A 23,173-nucleotide genomic window follows, 5' to 3' on the forward strand; every position below is an offset into this window, starting at 1 on the left:
GTCTTGTTCATAAAGGTGGCAGAAGGGTAGGTACCTTGGACAGTGATTTTGGAGTGTGGCTCTCAGCAGGGCTTGGTGATTTAAACTGTAGCACAGGAATTCGTGAAGATGGCTGATGGCCAGTAAGGCACAAGTCTGCTCTTGTGGGGCACTGGGGATGCCTCTAATAGACTGCTCTCCACACAGCTCTCAGACAGTGCTGGGGAAGAGGACTCGGCTGACCTCAAGAGAGCTCAGAAAGGTGAGCTGGGGGAGTGACCTGGCAGCCTGTGGCGGGGGTGGGAGTGGGAGTGGAAGTGGAAGTGGAGCCCCTTACCAGCAGCAGTTTACCAAAGGCTCATGGAGTCTTTCCTGGGTCTGGGCTCTTGTGCAGCAGTGGATCCAAGTCAAATCCTAAGCAGAATTCTGAAGGGATCACCCCTTTGTGGTTATTTTTAACACTAATTCCTTGGTGTTCACTCCTGGCAATCACTCATTCTTCTGCTCTTTGGCACCCTCATGACAGATGGGGAAGGAGACCATGGTGGCTGGTCCCTGGTTTCTGTGTCCCTGGTGTATTGGGGGCAAGCACCTAAGTTTTCCTGTCCTCCAAACCCTAGGAACTGCCTTTCTCAATGTGGCCCCGGCCATGTGAGGGACTATAGGCTAGTTTTCTGACTCGCACCTCTGTCTACATTGTCAGATAAAGGGCTTCACGTGGAGGTGCGTGTGAACAGGGAGTGGTACACGGGCCGTGTCACAGCCGTGGAGGTGGGCAAGCATGTGGTGCGGTGGAAGGTGAAGTTTGACTACGTGCCCACAGACACGACACCAAGAGACCGCTGGTAATGCCCCAATCACGGAGGAGCAGTGGTTCCTTGAAGGAGGTATCCCTGGCCTCCCTGCCAGCAGCCCATCCTGGGAGCCCGGGTCAGATGTGACATAAGCTGTGTGTCTTCCACAGGGTGGAGAAAGGCAGTGAGGATGTGCGGCTGATGAAGCCCCCTTCTCCGGAACATCAGAGCCTTGACACGCAGCAGGAGGGCGGGGAGGAGGAGGCGGGCCCTGTGGCCCAAGAGGCCATAGCCGTGGCAGAGCCCTCCACTTCCGAATGCCTCCGCATTGAGCCTGACACCACTGCCCTGAGCACCAATCATGAGACCATCGACCTGCTCGTCCAGATCCTCCGGTACATGTGTCTTTTGTCTTCCCACCCCAGGGCCAGCAGCAGCTCTCTGTCTGCTCCATGCCATTCTGAATTACTGTCCCTGCCTTCTTCAGGAATTGTTTACGGTACTTCCTGCCTCCAAGTTTCCCCATCTCCAAGAAGCAGCTGAGTGCTATGAATTCAGATGAGCTAATATCTTTCCCTCTGGTGAGTCTGGCCTGAACTTCGATTCCACACTCTTCATTGCCCCACCCCTGCCCCTGGATTTGTTGTAACTGTTGTCATTGTGATTGTTATGCTTGGTGCAGTTGCTAGCTCTCAGCTGTGTGCTCCATCTCAGCCAGCCTCTCTTCTGCTGAAAGAAGAAAAGAGGAGACTTTATGATGTGGGGAAAAACTTGGCTTAGCTGGATATGACTCTGGTGTGCAGAAAGCCAACCCCTTCCACCACAGGTGCTAGGAGTTGAGTCATCCCTTAGGGATAGGAGGTGTAGTTTGACATTTTATGACAAGCATACCCCCTTTCTTCTGCCCCAGCAGAGGGAGTAAACCTGTCCCAGGCAACAGTGAAGAGCTGAGGCTCAAAGTGCATAGAACTTGACACTCAGAAGGAGGTACAGAGAAGCTTGGACATAAGCACTGGGTCTTAACTTAACCCAGCAAATGCTGAAGGGGTGCCTTGCCCGAGCAGGTATCTGCTGGACCTCATAGTGAGCAGCAAAAGAGAGTCTTGCCTTCAAGTGGCTCAAGATTCAGTAGAGACTGAGTTGTTACCAGGTTAGCTGGACATGAGGGCAGGAGCAGTGAGTGCTGAGAAAATGGATAGAAAGGCTATGGAGGGCTGTGGTGGCCTAGGGGGCAGAGAGAGCAACTGAGTTGGAAGAAAATGTGCATTTTGCCAAGTGCCTGCCTGTGTAAGTGAAAAGGAGTGTTTGAGGTGGGGACTTCTGTGAGCAAAGGCTCTGGGGGTGGGGTTAGGGCAGCAGGCTGTGTGGTGAGCATTTAGGGTAGAGGGGCCTGAAAGCCAGGATATGATGGGTCTTGAATCCCCAGTCTGTCATACTGGGTTAAACTCTGTATGAAGAGAAGAGCCTGCAAAAGTTTTGAGCTGAAGGAACTGTCATCCAAACCATATCTAGGGCAGCGGTCAACACATTTTTTCTGTAGAGGGCCAGTTGGCAAGTAATTTCAGGTTCACAGGCTATACAGTCTCTGTGGCAACTCTGCCATTATAGCATGAAAGCAGCCACAGACAATATGTAAAGGAACGGATGTCCTGTGTTCCAGTAAAGCTTTATTTACAAAAACAGTTGGCAGGCTGATTCGGCCCAGGGGCTGTAGTCTGCTGCTCCTGCCCCTAAGAGGGTAATTTGGGTAGCAGCGTGTTTGGGTAGAATGGGTGGATGGGAGATGCAGGGGCGAGGAGGCTGGTCCTATGTAAAAGGTCAGAGGTGAGGGAATGGGAACAGGAGCCAGTGTGGTGGCAGTGGGCTTGGGGGTGAAAGGGTTGTGTCAGAGGTTGTCAGCAGACTGATGATCATGGATTGTAGGCAAGTGACTCAGGCCTGTGGGAACTGGAGGTTGATGACAAAGCTATTAACTAGGAGAGAAAAATGGGTAAGTGCAACGAAGGTGACGAGTGGAGGTTTGTGTAGTGCCAGAAGTGCCCTCACTATGTTTCTGGTGATGTGCAGTGTACAGGTGGAAATCAGGGACTGGCACTTGGAGGGAGGGGGAGGCCAGGGCTGGAGATGGGGCTCTGGGAATTGTCCACATGAAGTGGGATGATTTTTCTATGATAGGAATAGCTAAGTTTTCTAGGAAAGAGGTTCTAGAGAAAGACAACTGGAATGGAAACTGCAGGATTAGGATTAGTATATTCAAGATGTCGGATCCTCATGGGGCAGTTGTGTGCTTGATAAAGTTTGCCAGAGATAAAAAAAACATGGTGTTTGTCTTTATTCTACTTTTTAAAATGTGAAATGAAGTGGGAGTTGAAGAAACTAAGGCTCAGTAAAGGGTCTGTTGGTCAGTGACAGAGCCCAGATTTGAACCCAGGTACTTCTTAGGACTTGCTCTGTTCACGATGCTGCCTTGCTCTCCTGGCAAGATATGAAGGGGTGGTGCTCAGTGAAGGAGCTAGAAGGTGCAGAAATCACAGCTGCTTCACAGAAAGATCCACGCTTCAACTTTCGTCCTTGTTTAGGCTGCAGGTGCTCTCTGCAAATCCTAGGAGGAACAAGCAGCTAATAGGGTGGCTAGGTTGGCCTGGAGGCATCTTCTTGTAAGATTTGTTGATTTTAGCTTAAAGTTATTGCCAAACTCAGAGTAGAGCCTAGGTGTAGCAGGATCTCTGCAGTGGGCTTGAATGCCTGGGCCCAAAACAAAGTCTGCATGAGTGTCTAAAAATAGTATATTAGGCTGGGTGTGGAGGCTCAGGTCTGTAATCCCAGCACTTTGGGAGGCTGAGGAAGGTGGATCACTTGAGGCCAGGAGTTTGAGACCAGCCTGGCCAATATAGTGAAACCCCATCTCTACTACAACATATAAAAAATATTAGCCAGATGTTGTGGCACAGGCCTGTAATCCTAGCTACTTGGGAGGCTGGGGCATGATAATCGCTTGAACCTGGGGAAAGGCAGAGGTTGCAGTAAGCTGAAATTGTGCCACTGTACTCCAGCCTGGGTGACAGAGTGAGACTGTGTCAAAAAAAAGTATATTAGGCCGGGCGCAGTGGCTCATGCCTGTAATCCCAGCGCTTTGGGAGGCCAAGGTAGGCGGATCACAAGGTCAGGAGATCGAGACCATCCTGGCAAACATGGTGAAACCGTCTCCTACTAAAAATAAGCCGGGCATGGTGGCGAAGGCGCCTCAGATCCCAACTACTCAGGAGGCTGAGGCAGGAGAATGGCGTAAACCGGGAGGCTGCGAGTAGGCTAGAGATGCATACTGCACTCCCAGCCTGGACGATAGGCAGACTCTTGTCTCAAAAAGAAAAAAAATTATAACTTTTTTTGTATGGAAATATAATACCAGTGGATCACCTTTGTTCTGCTAATTGTAATGTCTAAACCCTCAGTTTTTTTTGAGTTAAGGAGTTGCTCTATTCTTGGGCTAGAGTGCAGTGGCACAATCTTGGCTCACTGCCAGCTCCACCTCCCGGGTTCATGCCATTCTCCTGCCTCAGCCTCCCAAGTAGCTGTGACTACAGGTGCCTGCCATCATGCCCTGCTATTTTTTTGTATTTTTAGTAGAGACGGGGTTTCCCTGTGTTAGCCAGGATGGTCTCTATCTCCTGACCTCGTGATCTGCCCACCTCGGCCTCTCAAAGTGCTGGAATTACAGGCATGAGCCACCGCGCATGGCCATCACTCAAACTATTTTTTTAGCATCAGGGATAAAACAAAGTCTACTGTTCAATATGTCCTTGTCAGTTATGTCCTTTATACTGTATTCATCAGGAGTTCCATAGAGCCTCAGGAGCCCTGCAATATTAGATTCAAGTATCATTTTGCAAAAAAACTAATGTAACAATTATATGTGAATCTACAATTACCTCAAAATAATTAAAAAAAATTATTACAAACCATGTCTGCTTTCAAGATGTTGTATACTGAATTTTAATACTTTGGGGATTGCTCCAGCATTTATTTTGTGCTGCCAAGGCAATTATTGTTTTGTGTAGAAGTTTCTCTTGCTATCTTGGTTTTAGTAGGATAAGGTGAATGACACGGTTCGATACTTGCCAGTAACAGTTTTAAAAAATGGCATCTAGAAGCCTCTCTAGGCTGGGCAGCTCATGCATCTTTACAGAAGTAAACACCAGAGTTGATAAGACTACAGTAGCCAGCTAGCACCTACTGGTTGAGGCGTGTGTGTTCATCACAGTGGCCTCATCATTCTCAGTGATTTACGAGGAAGTCATGTTATAAATTTGAACTTGGAAAATAAATTGAACCTAAAGAGATACTACTTACATTGTTTTTCACACTGAGATTCCATGTGACATTTCATTTAAAACAAGTATTCTGCTTCAAAAGCCACTAGAAAAACTGCTTGTTTCCTACCTCACCCGCTGGAGGTTTCAGGTACTCAGGGAAAATAGTAAAAAGCTCTGATGCTGCAGAAGTATATACTGCTCCACAGAGCTGAAGATATCTGCTATTGGTTGGTAGGTGAAGAGAGAACTGATATGAGTGCTGACATTGTTGGGTATGTCTTGGAAGTGGATGGCACAGGGCTGTACTGAAGTCAGACAGGTTATGATTGAGCATGGAAGAGTGATTCTGTCAACCTTTTTTGCCACTTGGAATGGTAAGAATCACCCCTCATGTGTCTTCATGGCCTGCTGTCTGCCAGAGCACTGTGCTGAGTGCTTCACCTGTGTGCTAATTGTCTTCTTCCTTGTGGCAGCCCCTTATGTACCCTCCCTCTTGCTATGCTCCCAACAGAAAGAGTACTTCAAGCAATATGAAGTAGGGCTCCAAAACCTGTGCAATTCCTACCAGAGCCGTGCTGACTCCCGGGCCAAGGCCTCCGAGGAAAGCCTGCGTACCTCCGAGAGGAAGCTCCGCGAGACGGAGGAGAAGCTGCAGAAGCTGAGGACCAACATCGTGGCACTCCTGCAAAAGGTGCAGGAGGTGAGCCCGGCAGCCTTCCTGTTGCAGCTGGACCACCTGGTCTCTCAGGGAGGGGGGCCTGGGACCTGTTCCTGTTCTCACAAGAATTTGTCCACTCACAGGAATCTGTGGTTCCCACCCTGGCTGCACAGCACCCTGGCAGGAGAGCTTGAGATGGTGTGGCTGCCTGGGTCTCAGCCCAGCCAGACCCATAGAACCAGGCTTTTTCCCTTTAGACATTCCGAGGTACAGCCTGGTTTGAGAACCCTCCAAACCATAAAAACGAAGTTCTTTTCCACATGACGCCCAGATGGGATTGGGTAGCCCAGAAGTGGGGAGTGCTCCTTAGCTTGTTGGTCCTTCATCCAGGCAGTAAGCACGAGGGCCTGCTCTGTGCCTGTCCTGTGGATACAGAATGAACAAGACAAGCCAGAGAAGGTTCCTGCTCTCACAGCCTGCCAGTTTGGTGGAAGAGACAGAATTACTGATGGTGGTTCCTAAGGAGATACAGTAAAGTGTTGTGAGGCCACTTGACTAAAATGTTCAGGGGCTTAGGCATTTGGAGACACTGGAAGCCAGTCATGCAAAGAGTGTGACACGAGCATTCCAGGCAGAAGGAAGAGGAGGACTTGAGGCCTGAGCAGGGACTTGGGGGCAGTAGGAGCAGAGGCAGGGCTTGAAAGTTGTGGGATTTGATCCTACAATGGAGATCACTGGAGGGGTGTGGCATGATCCAGTTTTCAGTCTCAAGACACTTACCTGGTTGGTTGGAGGAGGCCTGGAGGGGTCAAAGTTAGAACCAGAGCCTCCTGTGAGGAGGCTCCCACAGCTGTCTGAGACAGTGGTGGCCTGGACCTTGGGCAGTGACAGAAGGGAGAGAAGTGGGCATATTTGTAGGATCTGAGGGAAACGTACATCTAAGACAACTGGGAACACGGGGTAGAGGCACGGCGGGCACAGGAAATCTGGGCATCATCCGTGCACAGTAGATGGAGGAGGGGAGAATAAAGATAGGACAGAAGCCTGACATCCAGTGTGGGGTGGGAGGTGGGGGAGGGGACTCTGGGCTCTGTCCCAGAAGCTGAGAGAAGGTGTAAAGGTGGGCCCCCCAATCACTTTCTGGCCCCCCGTTGACTCCTGCTCTGCTCTATTCCAGGACATAGACATCAACACAGATGATGAGCTGGACGCCTACATTGAGGACCTCATCACCAAGGGGGACTGAAGGCGGGAGAGAGAGCAGCTCCCCTGCCCACCTGCCCTTCAACCCTGTAGCTGCAGGGGGAGGGGGCTTCATTCATGGGTTGGTGGTCGCACCTTGGTTTGACTTACAGGGGACATTTGTGTTTTTGGAGGGAAAGATACCCTGATTCTTTGAATCTTCCTCCTTAAGTTTATAAATATTTATTTTTTAAAAGAAGATGCTGTGCCTGTGAGACCATACTTTTTCTTTTTTTTTTTTCTTTTTTGGTGACTGCAAAGGACAGAGAACCTTTCCACTTTGGCCACACTGGGTTGCTAAGCCGGAGTCACTTCAGCTCTTGGCTCCTCAAGATAACGGCAAGTTCAGTGCCATCTTAGAGAAGCTCCAGGGGCAGGGCTGACTTTTCTCCTAGAGGAGGAACAACGTGGGGATCTGAGGGATAGGAGGGAGACTTCCCCCCAGAGTGGTGGTCCTGCTGGGGGCTCAGATCCAGGGACCCAAAAGGGGGGCTGTGTAGGAGGTTCCACATTGGAGGGGCTCTCTCTCGCAGCTGTCCGAGTTGGTCCTGGCTGTGGCGTCCAGACAGCTTGGGGGAAAAAGATCATGTCTAACCACCTCATCTACCACTCAGGTTCTTTCTGAAGGAGGGATTTCTTCAGTTAACCATGGTCAGTGAGGTTTCTTACCGCAGTAACTTGAGTCCAGGTTGAAGGGGAGACAGATCTATGGTGAATCTCTGATTTGGGTAGCACACTGAGTGTGGAACCCCACAGGACTCCTTAGGGACGCAGCTTGGGTGTGAAAAAACCCCTGGGGCTGAGCTAGTGACCTCCATGTGTGGGTGCAGCAGGGCCCTGGATGGTGCCAGTTGATCTGGACAGCCTGTTGATGTTTTTCTACTTCTACCCTTTGGCCGGGCCCCACTGAGCCCCATCGAGGTGCCTGAGGAGGGGGCCAGTGAGGTCCCCTGGCCACAGGGACTCCAGAGGCATCTCTGCAGGAAGCACACCATGCGTTCCCTCCATGTCCCATCATAGTGCCACAATCTGTGTCCCGTAACTTCTCAGGGTCAAAGACAAAGGCAAGGGTTGCTGAATTTTCTCTTTAATGGCCACTGGAAGAATCTGGTTCAGTTTTTCCCAACTCTCTTCCCACTCGGATTCGGGGACTCTGGGTTTTCTGAAGGCACAAGGACTATGACTTTGTACCACTAACTTGTGGTTCAAACCTGGGTGTGTTTCTGGCATCTCCCTAACCCAGATCAGCAATGGCTACCCTGCTGCTCCGAGGCCAGCAGAAGACTGGAAGCAGAGGTGAGGGATGCAGGCCACACTGGAATGGGAAGTCTTTCCCCACTGGATGTGCCTGTGTCTGGTGGGTTTTGGGCCTTCCCAGACTACATCTCTGGGAGAGGCCTGTTTGGGGTAGTACACTGAGAGACCCTGGCCTCTTCTGCTGGAAGACTGTCCAAGTCTTGGGGTTTCTTGAGCAGGTGATTCCTCTGCCATCCTGCTGTCTCTGTTCATCTCAGGCAGCATGGGGTCCACTTTTGTCCCCAAACCTAATGTTTTAATCCAAATGCAAGTTGGTTCTGCATTTTTACTGGAGGGTAATCAATTTTTAAAATTCACACACATGTAATCAAAATGCAATACTATAAACTTCTACTGGTGAGACTCCTGAACTCGGTCTGTTTTCTTCTTAGTAAAATTCAGCACCTTCCTTCTCTTCATTCTTTGTACCACTGTGGCTTTAAACGGTCTTCAAGTTATTCCTCCTCATCACCTCCATTGTTTTATCTTCACCCCCTTAACATCCACAGAAACAGACTGGAGTTCTTGAATGTTTTAGCTTCAACTTCTAGATGTGCCCACTGTGCTTTGTTAATGCTACCACAGTTGTGCTGAATGCAGCCTGTTTCCCAGGCAGAGATCCTGCCACTCCCAATGGGAAGATAAAATGCAGGGGTCCTCTTTGCCAGTTTCCTGGGAACATCAAGGGACAGGTGACCAGCTTGGAACTCTTTGATGACTTGGGAGGAGGAAGATGGTCTGGCTGATCTGTGGTGAAAAGGTCCTTTGCACAAGGCTGCAAGAAAGTGAAGGGCAGCAACGCTGGTGTTTAAGGACCGAGAGGAGTGGGTACTAGGGTGTTTTTTTTGAGATGGGGGTCTCATCCTGGTCACCTAAGCTGGAGTGCAGTGGCACGATCTTGGCTCACTGATACGTCTGCCTTTCAGACTCAAGTGATCCTCCCACCTTAGCCTCTCTAGCTGGGACCACAGGCACGCACCATCACGCCTGGCTAATTTTTTTTTTTTTTTGTATTTTTGGTAGAGTTTCATCACGTTGCTTAGGATGGTCTCAAACTCCTGAGCTCAAGTGATCCACCTGCCTTGGCCTCCTAAAGTGCTGGGATTACAGTGTGAGCCACCATGCCTCACCTAGGGTGTTTGATTTTTAAGTGACACATGCACATGGTAAACATTAAAACCGTCTAAAAGGCTGGACCATGAAAAGCAAGGCTCCCTTCTCCCACCCAATCCCTGAATTCTCCCTGGAGAGTATCCCTCCTAAGTGAACACACTTCTACTCTGTTCCCTTTCTGCCTGTTAACTACTTAGTGTAGCTTAAGTGTAGTGGAACCTGCTTCAGAATAACCCATATGGGTCTTCTTTATTCTCATGAACCACAGAGCATTTCATGTGTTGAGATATTGTCTCCTATTTATGGACATTTGGGGTTGTTTCCATTTTTTTTGTTGTTGTTTTGAGACGGACTCTTGCTCTGTCACCCAGTCTGGAGTGCCGTGGCATGATCTCGGCTCATTGCAACCTTCACCTCCTGGGTTCAAGCAATTCTCCTCCATCAGCCTCCTGAGTAGCTGGGACTACAGGTGCATGCCACCATGCGCAGCTAATTTTTGTATTTTTTGGTAAAGACAGGGTTTCACTACATTGGCCAGGCTGGTCTCAAACTCCTGAACTCAAGTGATTCACCCACCTTGGCCTCCCAGTGCTGGGATTACAGGCATGAGCCACTGCACCCGGCCAGTCACCATTTTCATACAGTAACTTGCAATGCACCAGGCCTTACCAGGGCCACTGATGGGTTCAGCAGACATTTCTTTCTTCAAGCTGGCAAGGCCTCAGATAAGTCACTGCCCATTTTGGCTCCCCGTTCCTCCTCTAAAATAAGGGAGTTGGGTGATGGCAGCGGCTTTCCAGCTTATTCAGCCTCAGGGCCTGTTACCTACCTAAAATTTATCCAGAAGCCCATATGGAAAGCCAGGAGTCCTGGAACTGCTCTGGTTGAAGCTGGGATGGGGGCCCAAAGCTCCCTGCTGTTCTTGACCCCCACATCTTTGCTTCCAAGATTTCACTGGCGCCTACCTGCTACCTGTAGGCCTTCAGCTGCTTACTCTTGTCCTATGTGGGGGTAAAGTGCTTACTCAGCAGCCATCCTCATGGCCTAACCATTTGGCCAGTTTCAGTGTCCCTGAAGGATGGAGGAGGGCTGGGCTTCCATGGAGCCTGAACCGCAGGTGCCTTCAGCACTTCCTGGGGCTCTGGACATGTCAGCAGCTGCCCACCAGGGCCTGGAAGGTAAGGGGGTTCATACCACTAGGGCAAACTTGGATCAATAAGAAGGGAAGGATGCGACAGACCTTATCCCTCCTCTTTTCTTGTCCCCTCTGGATTCTACTGAGATGCTTCCAGGGATTCTCCAAGGCCCCTTCCTGCCCCAGTAACTGCAGGTTTCTGGGGAAGCTGTGGCCAGCTCTAATCCCCTACTTGTTTTTTTTTTTTTTCTTTCCCTTTTTAGACAGTCTCGCTCTGTCACCCAGGCTGGAGTGCAGTAGCGCCATCTCGCCTCACTGCAACCTCCGCCTCCAGGGTTTAAGCAATTCTCCTGCCTCAGACTCTCTAGTAGCTGGAATTAATAGGCGCGTGCTACCACACCTGGCTAATTTTCGTATTTTTAGTAGAGACAGGGTTTCGCCATGTTGGCCAGGCTGGTCTTGAACTCCTGGTCTTGAGATCCATCTGCCTCAGCCTCCCAAAGGGCTGGGAGCCACAGCGCCCAGCCTAATCCCCTACTTTGATTTACTATCCCTCCCCACATCATTTCTTTCCTTATTGAAAGCTCTGGGTCCTCCCCAATGCTCCACCATGTAAACCAATCTGTCCCGCTGGGTTTGGGGCACCGCAGTGGGCAGGGGGGAACCTGTTTGTCAGAAGGTTCAGAGTTTTTGAGTTCCTCATGTTTGTTTGTTTGTTTGTTTTTTTGAGACGGAGTCTCGCTCTGTCGCCCAGGCTGGAGTGCCGTGGCCGGATCTCAGCTCATTGCAAGCTCCGCCTCCCGGGTTCACGCCATTCTCCTGCCTCAGCCTCCCGAGTAGCTGGGACTACAGGCGCCCGCCACCTCGCCCGGCTAGTTTTTTATATTTTTTTAGTAGAGACGGGGTTTCACCGGGTTAGCCAGGATGGTCTCCATCTCTTGACCTCGTGATCCGCCCGTCTCGGCCTCCCAAAGTGCTGGGATTACAGGCTTGAGCCACCGCGCCCGGCCAAGTTCCTCATGCTTAATTATCAGCGACCACAGCACAACACGTGGCCGAGGGTGGGTTGTAAATTCTCACCTGGCCTAGAGGACGCAGTCAGGGCTCCAGCACTTGGCCATCTCTGTAGAGGCTTCGCGGGTCTGTTGACTGGTCATGCTCAGTCTAACACGGCGTGGTTATGAACGCCCGTTATGAACGGTTCATAACCAGTCAACGGTTATGAACTGTGGAGGGCTTCCCCAACCCCGCCGCACGCTCGAGGCGGAAGTGACACGGCGCCTGCGCGGTTTTGCTGTCGCGCCGCACGTGCACCGTGACCTGCGCATGCGCTTTGGAAGCCTCGGGAGCTTGTAGCAGCGCTCAGGGTTTGCTGCAGGTACCTGTGGCCTTTGGGGGTTTCCTCGCATCTTTTAGGTAAGTACTTCCAGGGATTCTCTTTTTTTTTTTTTTTGAGACAGTCTCGCTCTGTCACCTAGGATGGAGTGCAGTGGCGCCATCTGGCCTCACTGCATCCTCCACCTCCAGGGTTCAAGCAATTCTCCTGCCTCAGACTCTCTAGTAGCTAGAGTTACAAGGAGAGCAAGGGCCCACTCACACCCCAAGCAGAAAAGCGAGGATTTTTTTTTCCTGCAAGCTGCTGAGCATTAATTAAGTCAAAGTGCAGATGAAATCTTCCCCCCCCGGTTGTTTTCCAACTTTTGGGGAGTCACTGGGGAAAACAGTCGTTGAACAGATGTCCTTAGGGTCGGCGCTTTTATCTTTGCAAGGAAGAACAAACACTAGGAAAGGAAGCTGCGTGTTTTTCCTTTTGCCGGGAAGGGTGTGTGCCTGCCTTTGGAACTGAGGTGGAGCGCCTGAAGCCTCTTGGACTTAACATTAGTCTGTTTTCTATGCGTTTGTCCTTGGCTTGGTTTATGGTGTTTGTTGAAAGGTAAATGTTTTAAAGTTTTGGGGATTCCTATCATGCTTAGGGAAATCCATCCCCTTCTCTCTTCTCCCCTTCCCCCGATATTCTCTTACATTTTGTTGCAATGTTTATTTTTTATTTTTTACTAGACAACCTGTAGTCCTTATGGAATATATTTTGTATAAGCTGTAAGACAAGAGTCAAGCTTCCCCTGCCCCCAGGTGGAAATTAACTCATTCCAGCCCTACTTATTAAATGAGCCTCTCATTAAATGAACCAACAGGTGTGGACTTGTTGCATTTGAGATGCCCCTTAGACCCCAGTGGAGACATCTGTGGTCAGTTGCACAAGTGAGTGTGATGTGAGGGGTGAGGTTCTGGCTGAAACTATAATTGTGGGCGTCATCAGCATCTAAATAGATCAATCTCCCTCACTTGTTAAAAAATGATTTTCCAGTCTTAGAATTTATTCTCTCACATGAAATATTTAATCGCACTATCCAGTTCTCTCCCATCCCTGCCTAAAAGAAAGTGTTCCATTGGGATTTAAGTTATAATTGCATTAAATTTAAATGTAAGTTTTGGGAGCATTGACATTTTTATGATATTAATCCTCCCCCAGAGGATAAAAATGGCTTTCCATTTACTCAAGACTTCTTTTAGGTCCTCCAATAAGATTTTATAAATTCTTTATACGGGTTCTATAACTTTCTGTTTAAATTTATTCCTAAGTGTTTTATGGTTTTTGTCTATTGTGATGAAATACTTTTTCCCATCTGTATTGCTCACTGATTATTAATATGAAGAAAAGCTAATATTTAATATAATTCACTTTCTATCTTAGGAATTCTGGTAGTTTTAATAAGCCTGTTTTTTATAGATATAAATTTGCAGGGTATACCAATTTATTTGGTCAGTTTGCTTTAGTTAGAACCTCTGAAACAATGTTGAGTAATGATCCCAGGCTTGTTTCTGATATGGGTGGAAATCCACATGTGAGAGCTGAGCAGTGAGAGTTTCGGCAAGTGGCTTTTAAAATGTTGGGGTTTCCTTTAGTTTCTCTTGGGGCTGCTGGGACTCACCGGTAGTTGCCAGTCCTGCCTGAGTCGGGCGCCAGGGGGCACCAGTCACACATAATGAAATGTGAGTTGTGCCCGCTGGAAACTGGCTGAATTTTGTCAAATGTCTTTATACCTTCTAAAAAAAAACACATAGTTTTCTCCTTTATGCTGCTGTTTTTATTTTCAATTAGACATTGAGTAGCTATGAAAGAATACTGTATAAAATATTTGTAAAGTGGCCGGGCGCGGTGGCTCACGCCTGTAATTCCAGCACTGTGGGAGGTCAAGGTGGGCAGATTGCTTGAGCCCAGGAGTTCAAGACGAGCCTGGGCAACATAGCAAGACGTCGTCTCTACATTAAATACAAAAATTAGCTGGGTTTGTGCTGAGGCTGAGGTGGGAGAATCGCTTGAGCCCGGGAGGTGGAGGCTGCAATGAGCTATGATCGTGCGGCTGTACTCTATCTAGCCTGGGTGACAGAGTGAGAAACTGTCTTAAAAAAAAAAAAAATTGTAAAGCAGAAAAAATATACATCGAACAACCATCACCTGGTTCGTTATTTTATAAATCCTTGTGTGTCCTTCCTGGACCCCTTGTCTCCCTGCTCAAAGGTCACCATCATCCTGAATTGTGTTTATTACTCTTAGGGTGTTTCATTTTATAATTGTGTTTCTTTACTCTTCATTATATTTGTATGAGCTCTGTGTATTCCTGTTTTATTTTGCCCTGTTTTATTTTGTTTTGTTTTTGAACTTAGATGGACATAACGTTTTATTTACTGTTTTGCAGTTTTGTTTTGTTTTTCAACATTGTGTTCCAGAAACTCATCCATGTTGTTGGATGTAACTGTAATTTATTCATTTTCACTACTGTGTAGTATTCGGGTTGTTAACCTAAATAACAATAAAGAGAGGTTCTCAAAAGAAAATATACTTATTTGGGAACAAAGCATTGCAAATTTATGTATATATGTCTTGTCTTTTAGAGAGCCTCTTTGTTATTTAGGTTGCCACATCACTGCCGAATACTAGACAGTAATGAAAATGAATGAATTACACCTGCAATTGAACATAATACAATTTTAAATGCATGCCTCTGACACTGGCAACTGCATTGTTTAGTTTATGTCTCCTGTTGCATGTATGCAGGACTTTCTCCCTGGGACAGCTGTCCCCAACATTTTTGGTACCAGAGACTGGTTTTATGGAAGACAGTTTTTCCATGGACTGGGGTAGGGGATGGTTTTTGGGATGATTCAAACACATTACGTTTATTGTGCACTTTATTTCTGTTATTATTACATTGTAATTTATAATGAAATAATTATACAACTCACCATAATGTAGAATCAGTGGGAGCCCGAGCTTGTTTTCCTGGAGCTAGATGGTCTCATCTGTGGGTGATGGGAGACAGTGACAGATCATCAGGCATTCGATTCTCATCAGGAACACGCAACCCAGATCCCTCGCATGCGCAGTTTACATAGGGTTCTTGCTCCTGTGAGAATCTAATCCGGCCGCTGACTTGACAGGAGGCAGAGCTCAGGCAGTAATGGGTAATGGGTAGCGGCTGTAAATACAGATGAAGCCTTGCCTGTTTGCCCACAGCTCACCTGCTGTGTGGTCCGGTTCCTAAGAGACCATAGACTGGTACTGGTCTGTGGCCTGAGGGTTGGGGACCCCTGCCCTAGGATATAATCCTTGGAGTAGAATTGCAGAATCATAGTTCATGCCCATTTCCACTTTAAAAGGTAATGCTAGAATTGGTTGTGTTAATTTTCACACCCATTGGCACTCGATAGTTGCTTTGTTTCTCCACTTTGTTGCCTATGCTTGATATTGCTAGACTTGAAATGTTTTGCCAGTCCGATGGGGATATAGTGGTATCTCAGTGTGGTTTAATTTAGATTTTTCCGATTTCTAAAATGTGGTTGAGCACCTTTTCTTATATTTGTTGACCATTTATTTATTTTTATTTATTTTTGAGACAGGGTCTTGCTCTGTCGCCCAGGCTGGAGTGCAGTGGCACGATCACAGCACGCTGCAACCTCCACTTCCTAGGCTCAAGGAGTCCTCTTGCCGCAGTCTCCCAAGTAGTTAGGACTACAGGCATGTGCCACAATGCCTGGCTAATTTTTGTATTTTTAGTACAGACAGGGTTTTACTATGTCGCCCTGGCTCATGTGCCACAATGCCTGGCTAATATTTGTATTTTTAGTAGAGACAGGGTTTCGCTATGTTGCCCTGGCTGGTCTTTAACTCCTGGACACAAGCGATCCACTTGCCTCAGCCTCCCAAAGTGCTGGGATTACAGGTGTGAGCCATTGTGCCTGGCCTTATTGACCATTTAGGTTTCTGTGATGAAGTGTTTGCTCAAGATTTGGGCCCATTTTCCTATTTTATCATTTTCTGATTTGAATTTTGTATATTCTGGAGACAAGTTCTTTATAAGTTATCTGTGTTGCAGATTTCTTCTCCTGTTCTCTGGTATGCCTTCTTTTTTATTCTCTTTTTACAGTCTTTTTGAGGACTAGGAGTCCTTAATTAAAAATGTAGAATTATAATTTATCAGTCTTTTATTTATAGTTTTATTATAACTTGTTTAAGAAATACTTCTTGGCCGGGCGCGGTGGCTCACGCCTGTAATCCCAGCACTTTGGGAGGCTGAGGTGGGCGGATCACCTGAGGTCGGGAGTTTGAGACCAGCCTGGCCAACATGGTGAAACCCCGTCCTCACTAAAAATACAAAAATTAGCCGGGCGCGATGGTGGGCACCTGTAATCCAGCTACTCAGGGGGCTGAGGCAGAAGAACTGCTTGAACCTGGGAGGTAGAGATTGCGGTGAGCCAAGATTGCACCATTGCACTCACCTGGGAGACAGGAGCGAAACTCCATCTCAAAAAACAAAACAAAAATAAGAAATACTTCCCTACCCTGAAGTCATGAAGATGTTTTGTTTTATCTTCTAAAGCCTTTATAGTTTTGTCTTTCATATACAGATGGTCCCTACCTTAATGATGGTTTGACGTACGATTTTTTTTGACTTTATGATGTTGTGAAAGCAATAACCAGTAGAAGCTGCACTTTGAATTTTGAATTTTCATATTTCTCCAGGCTAGCAATATTCTGTAAGATATTGTGGTGCCGGGCAGTGGCCGCAAGCTGCAGCTGTCAGCCACAAGGGTAAACATTTGATACTCTATAATGTACAGTGTTCGATATTCAACACTCTGTTATAAAAACAGGCTATGTGTTAGATGATTTTACTCAACTGTAGGCTAAGGTCAGTGTTCTGAGCTCATTTAAGGTAGGCTAGGCTAAGCTATGATGTTCAGTAGAAGTATGAAATGCATTTTTAACTTATGATATTTTTGATTTATGGGTTTATTGGAACATAACCTTATTGTAAGTTGAGGACTATCTGTATAGATTTTTTTTTTTTTTTTTTGAGACGGAGTCTCACTCTGTCGCAGGCTGGGTGCAGTGGCGCGATCTCAGGCTCACTGCAAGCTCCGCCTCCTGGAGTTCATGCCATTCTCCTGCCTCAGCCTCCTGAGTAGCTGGGACTACAGGTGCCCGTCACCTCGCCCGGCTAGTTTTTTGTATTTTTTAGTAGAGATGGGGTTTCACCACGTTTGCCAGGATGGTCTTAATCTCCTGACCTCATGATCCGCCCGTCTTGGCCTGCCAAAGTGCTGGGATTACAGGCTTGAGCCACTGTGTCCGGCCTAGATTTTTTTTTAATTATTTAAAAAAAAGACTCTATCTCAAATTATTTTTTGAGATAGAGTCTTATTCTGTTGCCCAGGCTGTAGTACAGTGGCACGATCTTGGCTCAATGCAACCTCTGCCTCCTGGGTTCAAGTGATTCTCCTGCCTCAGCCTCCTGAGTAGCTGGGATTACAGGCATGTGCCACCACACCCAGCTAATTTTTTGTATTTTTAATAGAGATAGGATTTTGCCATATTGGCCAGGCTGGTCTCGAACTCCTGGCCTAAAGTGATCCGCCCATCTTAGTCTCCCAAAGTGCTGAGATTATAGGCATGAGCCACCTTGCTTGGCCTAGATCTTTATATACCCAGAATTGACTTTCATGTATAGTGTGATGTAGAGGTCCAGTTTTTCTCCTTCCCTCCTCCTTTCCTTCTTCATTCCCTCCCTTCCTCTTCTCTCCTATCCATATGTATACTTGGTTGCCTCACCACCCTTAATTGAGTAGTCTTTTCTTTCACTGTTGATCTACAGTGCTACCTCTGTTATATATCAAATGTTCATTTATGTATTAATCTGTTTCTGAACTTTTAATTTGGTTATATTTGTCTATTGTCTCTTTCTCTATGCCAATACTAATTTATAGTTTTACATTGTTTTGATAGCTAGTAGAGCCAGTCCTCCTACTTTTTTTTTTTTTTTTTTTTTTAGACGGAGTCTCGCTCTGTCACCCAGGCTGGAATGCAGTGGCGTGATCTCAGCTCACTACAACCTCCACCTCCTTGGTTCAAGGGATTCCCCTGCCTCATTCTCCCAAGTAGCTGGGATCACAGGCATGCACCACCACACCTGGCTAATTTTTTTGTATTTTTAATAGAGATGGGGTTTCACCATGTTGACCAGATTGGTCTCGAACTCCTGACCTCAGGCTATCCACCTGCCTTGGCCTCCCAAAGTGCTGGGATTACAGGCATGAGCCACCACACCTGGCTACTTTTCCACTTTGATAGTGTCTTGACTACTGTTAGGTCTTAGCATTTTCGTGTACATTTTATAATCATCAAGCTCCATGAGAAAACCTGTAGGGGTTCCATTGGAATTGATTATATCTGTCCTCAACTGAGAAGAATGTATACCTTTGTAAGTCTTCCCAACCATGAATATGGTATAATTCTCAATCTAGAGCTTTCTTTAGTGTCTCTCAAAAAAAGTATTAGTTTTCCCTTTTGAGGTCTCACATATCTTTTGTTAGATAAATCTTTGGAACCTGATGATTTGTAATGCTACTGCAGATGAATGACAATTTTAAGTTACATTCTCTGATAGTTTGTTGCTCGTATATAAAAATGTAATTGATTTTTATATATCCATTGACTGTTATCTGCAGAATTCTTTTGGATTTTTTAGGTCACATCATCAGTGAACAGTGATAATTTTACCAATTCTCATACTTTATATAAATATTTTTCTTGCCTTATTGCATTGGCTCTGAGTACAATGTTGAATATAAAGAGGGAAAGTGGGCATCTCTTTTTGCTCCCTGTCTCGCAGGAAAAAGTGCGTGTGTGTATGTGTGTAGATATCAGATTATGGAAATTTTCTTCTGTTCCTGTTGCTAAACCTTTTATTTTATTTTATTTATTTTTATTTTTTTGAGACAGAGTCTCACTCTGTCACCCAGGCTGGAATGCAGTGGTGCCATCTTGGCTTACTGCAACCTCCACCTCCCAGGTTCAAGTGATTCTCCTGCCTCAGCCTCTCGAATAGCTGGGATTACAGGTGCCCACCACCATGCCCAGTTAATTTTTGTATTTTTAGTAGAGATGGGGTTTCACCATGTTGGCCAGGCTGGTCTCGAACTCCTGACCTCAAGTGATCTGCCTGCCTCAGCCTCCCAAAGTGCTGGGATTACAGGCAAGAGCCACTGTGCCCGGCCTTTTTTTTTTCCTTTTAAATATCATGGATGTGTGCTGAATTTTACCTGAAGTGTTTTCTGCATATTAGTATAACTATGTAGCATTCTCCTTTAATTTGTTAATGTGGTGAATTATATTGTTTAGTTTTTCTCAACATAAACCTTGCATTTTTGGAATAATAATGATTATTTTTCTATATTGCTAGATTTATTAATATTTTATTTTGAATTGTACCATTATAAGTGACATTAGTTTGTAACTGTCCATTCTCATACTGTTTGTCAGGTTTTTGTGAGCAGGTTATGTTAGCTTCAAGAAATGATTTTGGGAGTATTCTCTCTCTCCCTCTACTCTGGGAAAGTTTCTCTAAGATTGGAATTATTGGTTGGTCATCTGTGTAGAATTTTGTGTGTATATGTTAGGACTGTTTTTGAGACGGAGTCTCGCTCTGTCACCAGGCTGGAGTGCAGTGGATCACGGCTCACTGCAACCTCCGCCTCTCGGGTTCAAGTGATTCTCCTGCCTCAGCCTCCTGAGTAGCTGAGACTACAGCTGTGTGCCACCACACCCAGCTAATTTTTATATTTTTAGTAGAGGTGGGGTTTCAACATGTTGGCCAGGATAGTCTTGATCTCTTGACTTCATGATCCACCCACCTCGGCCTCCCAAAGTGCTGGGATTACGGGCATGAGTCACTGTACCTGGCCTGTTAGGACTACTTTTAACTGATTTTTAAAAAGAAATGGTTATAAGTCTTTATAAGTCTTTTTTTTTTTTTTTTTTTTGAGACGGAGTCTTGCTCTGTTGCCCAGGCTGGAGTGCAGTGGCGCAATCTTGGCTCACTGCAAGCTCGGCCTCCCGGGTTCACCCCATTCTCCTGCCTCAGCCTCCCGAGTAACTGGGACTATAGGCGCCCACCACCACGCCCAGCTAATTTTTTTTTTGTATTTTTAGTAGAGATGGGGTTTCACCATGTTAGCCAGGATGGTCTTGATCTTCTGACCCCGTGATCTGCCTGCCTTGGCCTCCCAAAGTGCTGTGATTACAGGGATGAGCCACCGTGCCCGGCCCAACCTCAGCTTTCTTCATTCTTTTTATTATTTTCCTATTTAATGAATATTTAATCTTTATTTTCATTCTTGTCCTTTTCTTGAGTTTATTCTAATGTTCATTTTCTGACTCAAATTGGATGTTTAAAAATCTTTTAGTCTTTTACATGAGCCTTAAATGCTGTAAATTTTCCTCAAGGTACTGCTTTACCTGTGTTCTGTACATTTTGATATGTAGTATTTTTGTTTAACTGTATTTTCTGATTTCTTTTGTTTTCTTCATTGACCTATGAGTTATTTCAAAATATGTTTCTTAATGTTCTAGTCTGTTTTTTCTCCCAGTTTTGTTTTTGTCATTGATTTTGAACTGTCTTCATGCAAGTCTGAGAATGTGGTCTGTATATCAGTCCTTTGAAATTTGCTGAGGCTTTATGACTGGATCAAATATGTAGTTAATATTCATAAAAGTTCTGTGTGCATTTCAAAAATACGTATTCTGCAGTCACATGTAATTCCCTGTATGTGTCCATGACATCACGTGTGTTAATTATGTAGTAATTAATTTGTTGTCTGAGCTCTCATTACTGGGAGAAATACATTACAGTCTTCCATTATCATAGAGGATTTATCTTTCTCTTTATCCATTTTACTTTATACATTTTGAGATGTTATTAGGTGCATAAGAGTTTTAGAAATTTATGAGTTTTACCTTCTATCACTACAAAGTGACTTCAAAAATTCTAGTAGTTGACGTCTAGTAATATTTTTTGCCTTTAAGTCTGTTTATTTATGTTTTAGGTGTATTCTTGTAAATAGTATATAGCTGGATTTTATTTTTAGTCCATATTGTTTCCTTGAAGCATTTAGATTGCTTAATTTTATGTAATTACTGAGGTATTATTGATGAATTCTCTTATTTGTGATTTTTATTCTACATTCTTTTTTCCTCTCCTCTCTTGCCTTCTTTAGATTTACTGAGCTTTTCCTCCCTGCATTCAATGTGTTTCTTCTACTGCTTTGGAAGTAATTTAGTATTGTTCTTCCTTCTGTGATTACCTGGTAAGTTTTATGTAATCTTAACTCATCATAGTCTCACTCCACATGACACTACATATATATTTTTAAAAAATATTTTAATATACTGTTTAGTATGTTAAATTTAGTTATACACACACACACACATATGTGTGTGTATATATGAGAGAGAGAGAGAGAGAGAGAGGGACAGAGAGACAGAGAGACAGAGACAGGATGATTGTGTAGCTCACTGTAGTCTTGAACTTCTAGGTTCAAGTTATCCTCCCTCCTCAGCCTCCCAAGTAGCTGGGACTACAGGTACACGCTACCATGCCTGGTTAATTATTTTATTTTTGTAGAGATGGAGTCTCGCTGTATTGCCCAGGCTGGTCTCAAATTCCTGACCTCAAGTGATCATTCCACCTTGGCCTCCCCAAGTGTTGGGATTATAGGCATAAACCACCACACGTGGCCTGTGGAAAATATATTTTGACTGAGGAGAATACTAACATTTTCTTCTCTATTTTGGAGGTAATACTTGTCTTCTGACTTCCTTTGGAGGCTAACTCTCAGTCTAATCTGTTCTCGGTCTAATTGGCCTTCCTTTGGAGATGAATTTTCAGGATCTCACTCTGTTGCTCAGGCTGGAGTGCAGTGGTGTGGTCACAGCTCATTGCAGCCTCAAATTCTTGGGCTCAAGCAATCCTCTAGCCTTAATCTCCTGGGTCGCTAGGACTACAGACACATGGCACTATGCCTAATTTAGTTTTTTTTTTTTGTAGAGATGGGGTCTCTTCTATTTTCCCATGGTGGTCTCCAGCTGCTGGTCTCAAGCAATCCTTCTGCCTCAGCCTCCCAAACTGCTGGTATGACAGGTGTGAGCCACTGCACCCAGCCTAATTGATGCTCTTTGCAGGTAATTAAAAAAAAATCTGCTTGTAAGGTTTTGTTGTCTTAGTAATCTTGCAGTTTTACTATATTGTATTTAGCTGTGGATTTCTTTTTATTTACCATAATTAGGATTTGTTGAGCTTAAGTTTATATATTGGTTTTTTTTTATGATTTCTTGAAAAACTTTTAGCCATGACTCTTCAAAGATTGCTTCTGTTCCATAAAAAATTATTTTCTCCTTTTGAAATAGATCAGACATATATGGGATCTTACCTTTCATGTCTTAACTTCCCTTTGATATTTTTCACCTCTTTATGTCTCTGTGTTGTATTCCAAATTTCTTCAGATCTCACTTCTGCTTCACTAATACTCTCTTCAGCTGTGTAATCTGTTGTAAAACTATTCACTGGATTATTTTTAGTGATTTTAAAACGTTTTCTTGAAATTTGTTTAGTATTTTTGAATATTTACTCTTCACTTGTTTTCAAGCTGCCTGTTTCTAGAAATATATTAAACGTGCTTATTTTCTCTTCTGTATCTGATAATTTCACTATGTGGAAGAGTTTTCTGTCTGATTCTGATATCTGTTATTTCTGGTTGCCCTTTCTTGTGGGTGCTTGTTGCCTTGTGTGTTTGAAGATTTTATACTGTGAGCTGCTCATTTTCCCTGCAATTTCATATCTGAGGTTCTCTAAGGCCTAGAATGAAGGAGATATCTTCCAGAGAGGACTTGTTTGCTTCCCCCAAGTGACTGGGAACATTGCCAGCTTGGGACCATGTTACGTTCTCTGTCAGAGGTTTCATTGGGCCATTCAGGTAGTGTGTATTTGGGCTACAAAACTAACTGAGGGTCCTTAGGGGGATTTTGTTTTTCTCTGCTCAGGACCAACCTTTAAGACAAGTGATTTTTCTTGTATTTTATTTTGGATTCACCATTACATTGAAGGTGTAGCCCTTGGGGGCCCCAAATCTCTTATTATATGCCCTACCTTTGGAGGCTCTTTTGAGGCAGTGAAAACTTACAGTTAAGTTCATTAGGCTTTGTAAATAATTGCAACATAAAATATTTCAGACCTTTTCTTACCTCTCC

The 23,173-nt window shown here is 45.3% G+C and overlaps 1 protein-coding gene, 2 long non-coding RNA genes and 1 pseudogene across 8 annotated transcripts in view; 2 read left to right on the plus strand and 2 right to left on the minus strand.

Moving 5' to 3' along the window:
* Nucleotides 1–7,185, plus strand: part of MORC2 (MORC family CW-type zinc finger 2) — a 41,962-nt gene extending 34,777 nt beyond the window's left edge. The window contains exons 21-27 of one of the 4 annotated variants that reach the window (XR_001892219.3): nucleotides 187–241; nucleotides 683–824; nucleotides 944–1,168; nucleotides 1,261–1,354; nucleotides 5,598–5,786; nucleotides 5,888–6,011; nucleotides 6,922–7,022. Coding sequence is in view for 2 of the 4 variants with exons in the window: in XM_003905440.5 (XP_003905489.3) it covers nucleotides 187–241; nucleotides 683–824; nucleotides 944–1,168; nucleotides 1,261–1,354; nucleotides 5,598–5,786; nucleotides 6,922–6,990 (774 nt within the window). In the remaining 2 variants the exon portion in view is untranslated. Of the gene's footprint in view, nucleotides 1–186; nucleotides 242–682; nucleotides 825–943; nucleotides 1,169–1,260; nucleotides 1,355–5,597; nucleotides 5,787–5,887; nucleotides 6,012–6,921 lie in introns of all 4 variants that reach the window. The other 3 variants (XR_001892220.3, XM_003905440.5, XM_017945256.3) reach the window with 3 other exon arrangements.
* Nucleotides 3,089–5,738, minus strand: LOC110740563. The gene is made up of 2 exons (XR_002515361.2): nucleotides 5,652–5,738; nucleotides 3,089–3,375 (listed from the first exon to the last, which is right to left on the minus strand). It is a non-coding gene; the product is annotated as an uncharacterized LOC110740563 (long non-coding RNA).
* A 30-nt stretch (nucleotides 7,186–7,215) lies between the features above and the next one.
* LOC101012747 lies at nucleotides 7,216–11,821 on the minus strand (annotated as a pseudogene). The gene is made up of 2 exons (XR_652767.4): nucleotides 11,611–11,821; nucleotides 7,216–9,057 (listed from the first exon to the last, which is right to left on the minus strand). The product of XR_652767.4 is annotated as an uncharacterized LOC101012747 (transcript).
* Nucleotides 11,822–11,866: 45 nt separating this feature from the next.
* LOC116270739 lies at nucleotides 11,867–22,620 on the plus strand. 2 transcript variants are annotated; one of them, XR_004178913.1, is made up of 3 exons: nucleotides 11,867–11,946; nucleotides 21,145–21,234; nucleotides 21,975–22,620. It is a non-coding gene; the product is annotated as an uncharacterized LOC116270739 (long non-coding RNA). The 2 variants fall into 2 exon arrangements; XR_004178912.1 differs by lacking the exon at nucleotides 11,867–11,946 and having other exon boundaries at nucleotides 21,043–21,234.
* Nucleotides 22,621–23,173: the final 553 nt, after the last annotated feature.

Source organism: Papio anubis, chromosome 16 (assembly GCF_008728515.1).
Source record: "Papio anubis isolate 15944 chromosome 16, Panubis1.0, whole genome shotgun sequence".
Classification (NCBI taxonomy): domain Eukaryota; kingdom Metazoa; phylum Chordata; class Mammalia; order Primates; family Cercopithecidae; genus Papio; species Papio anubis.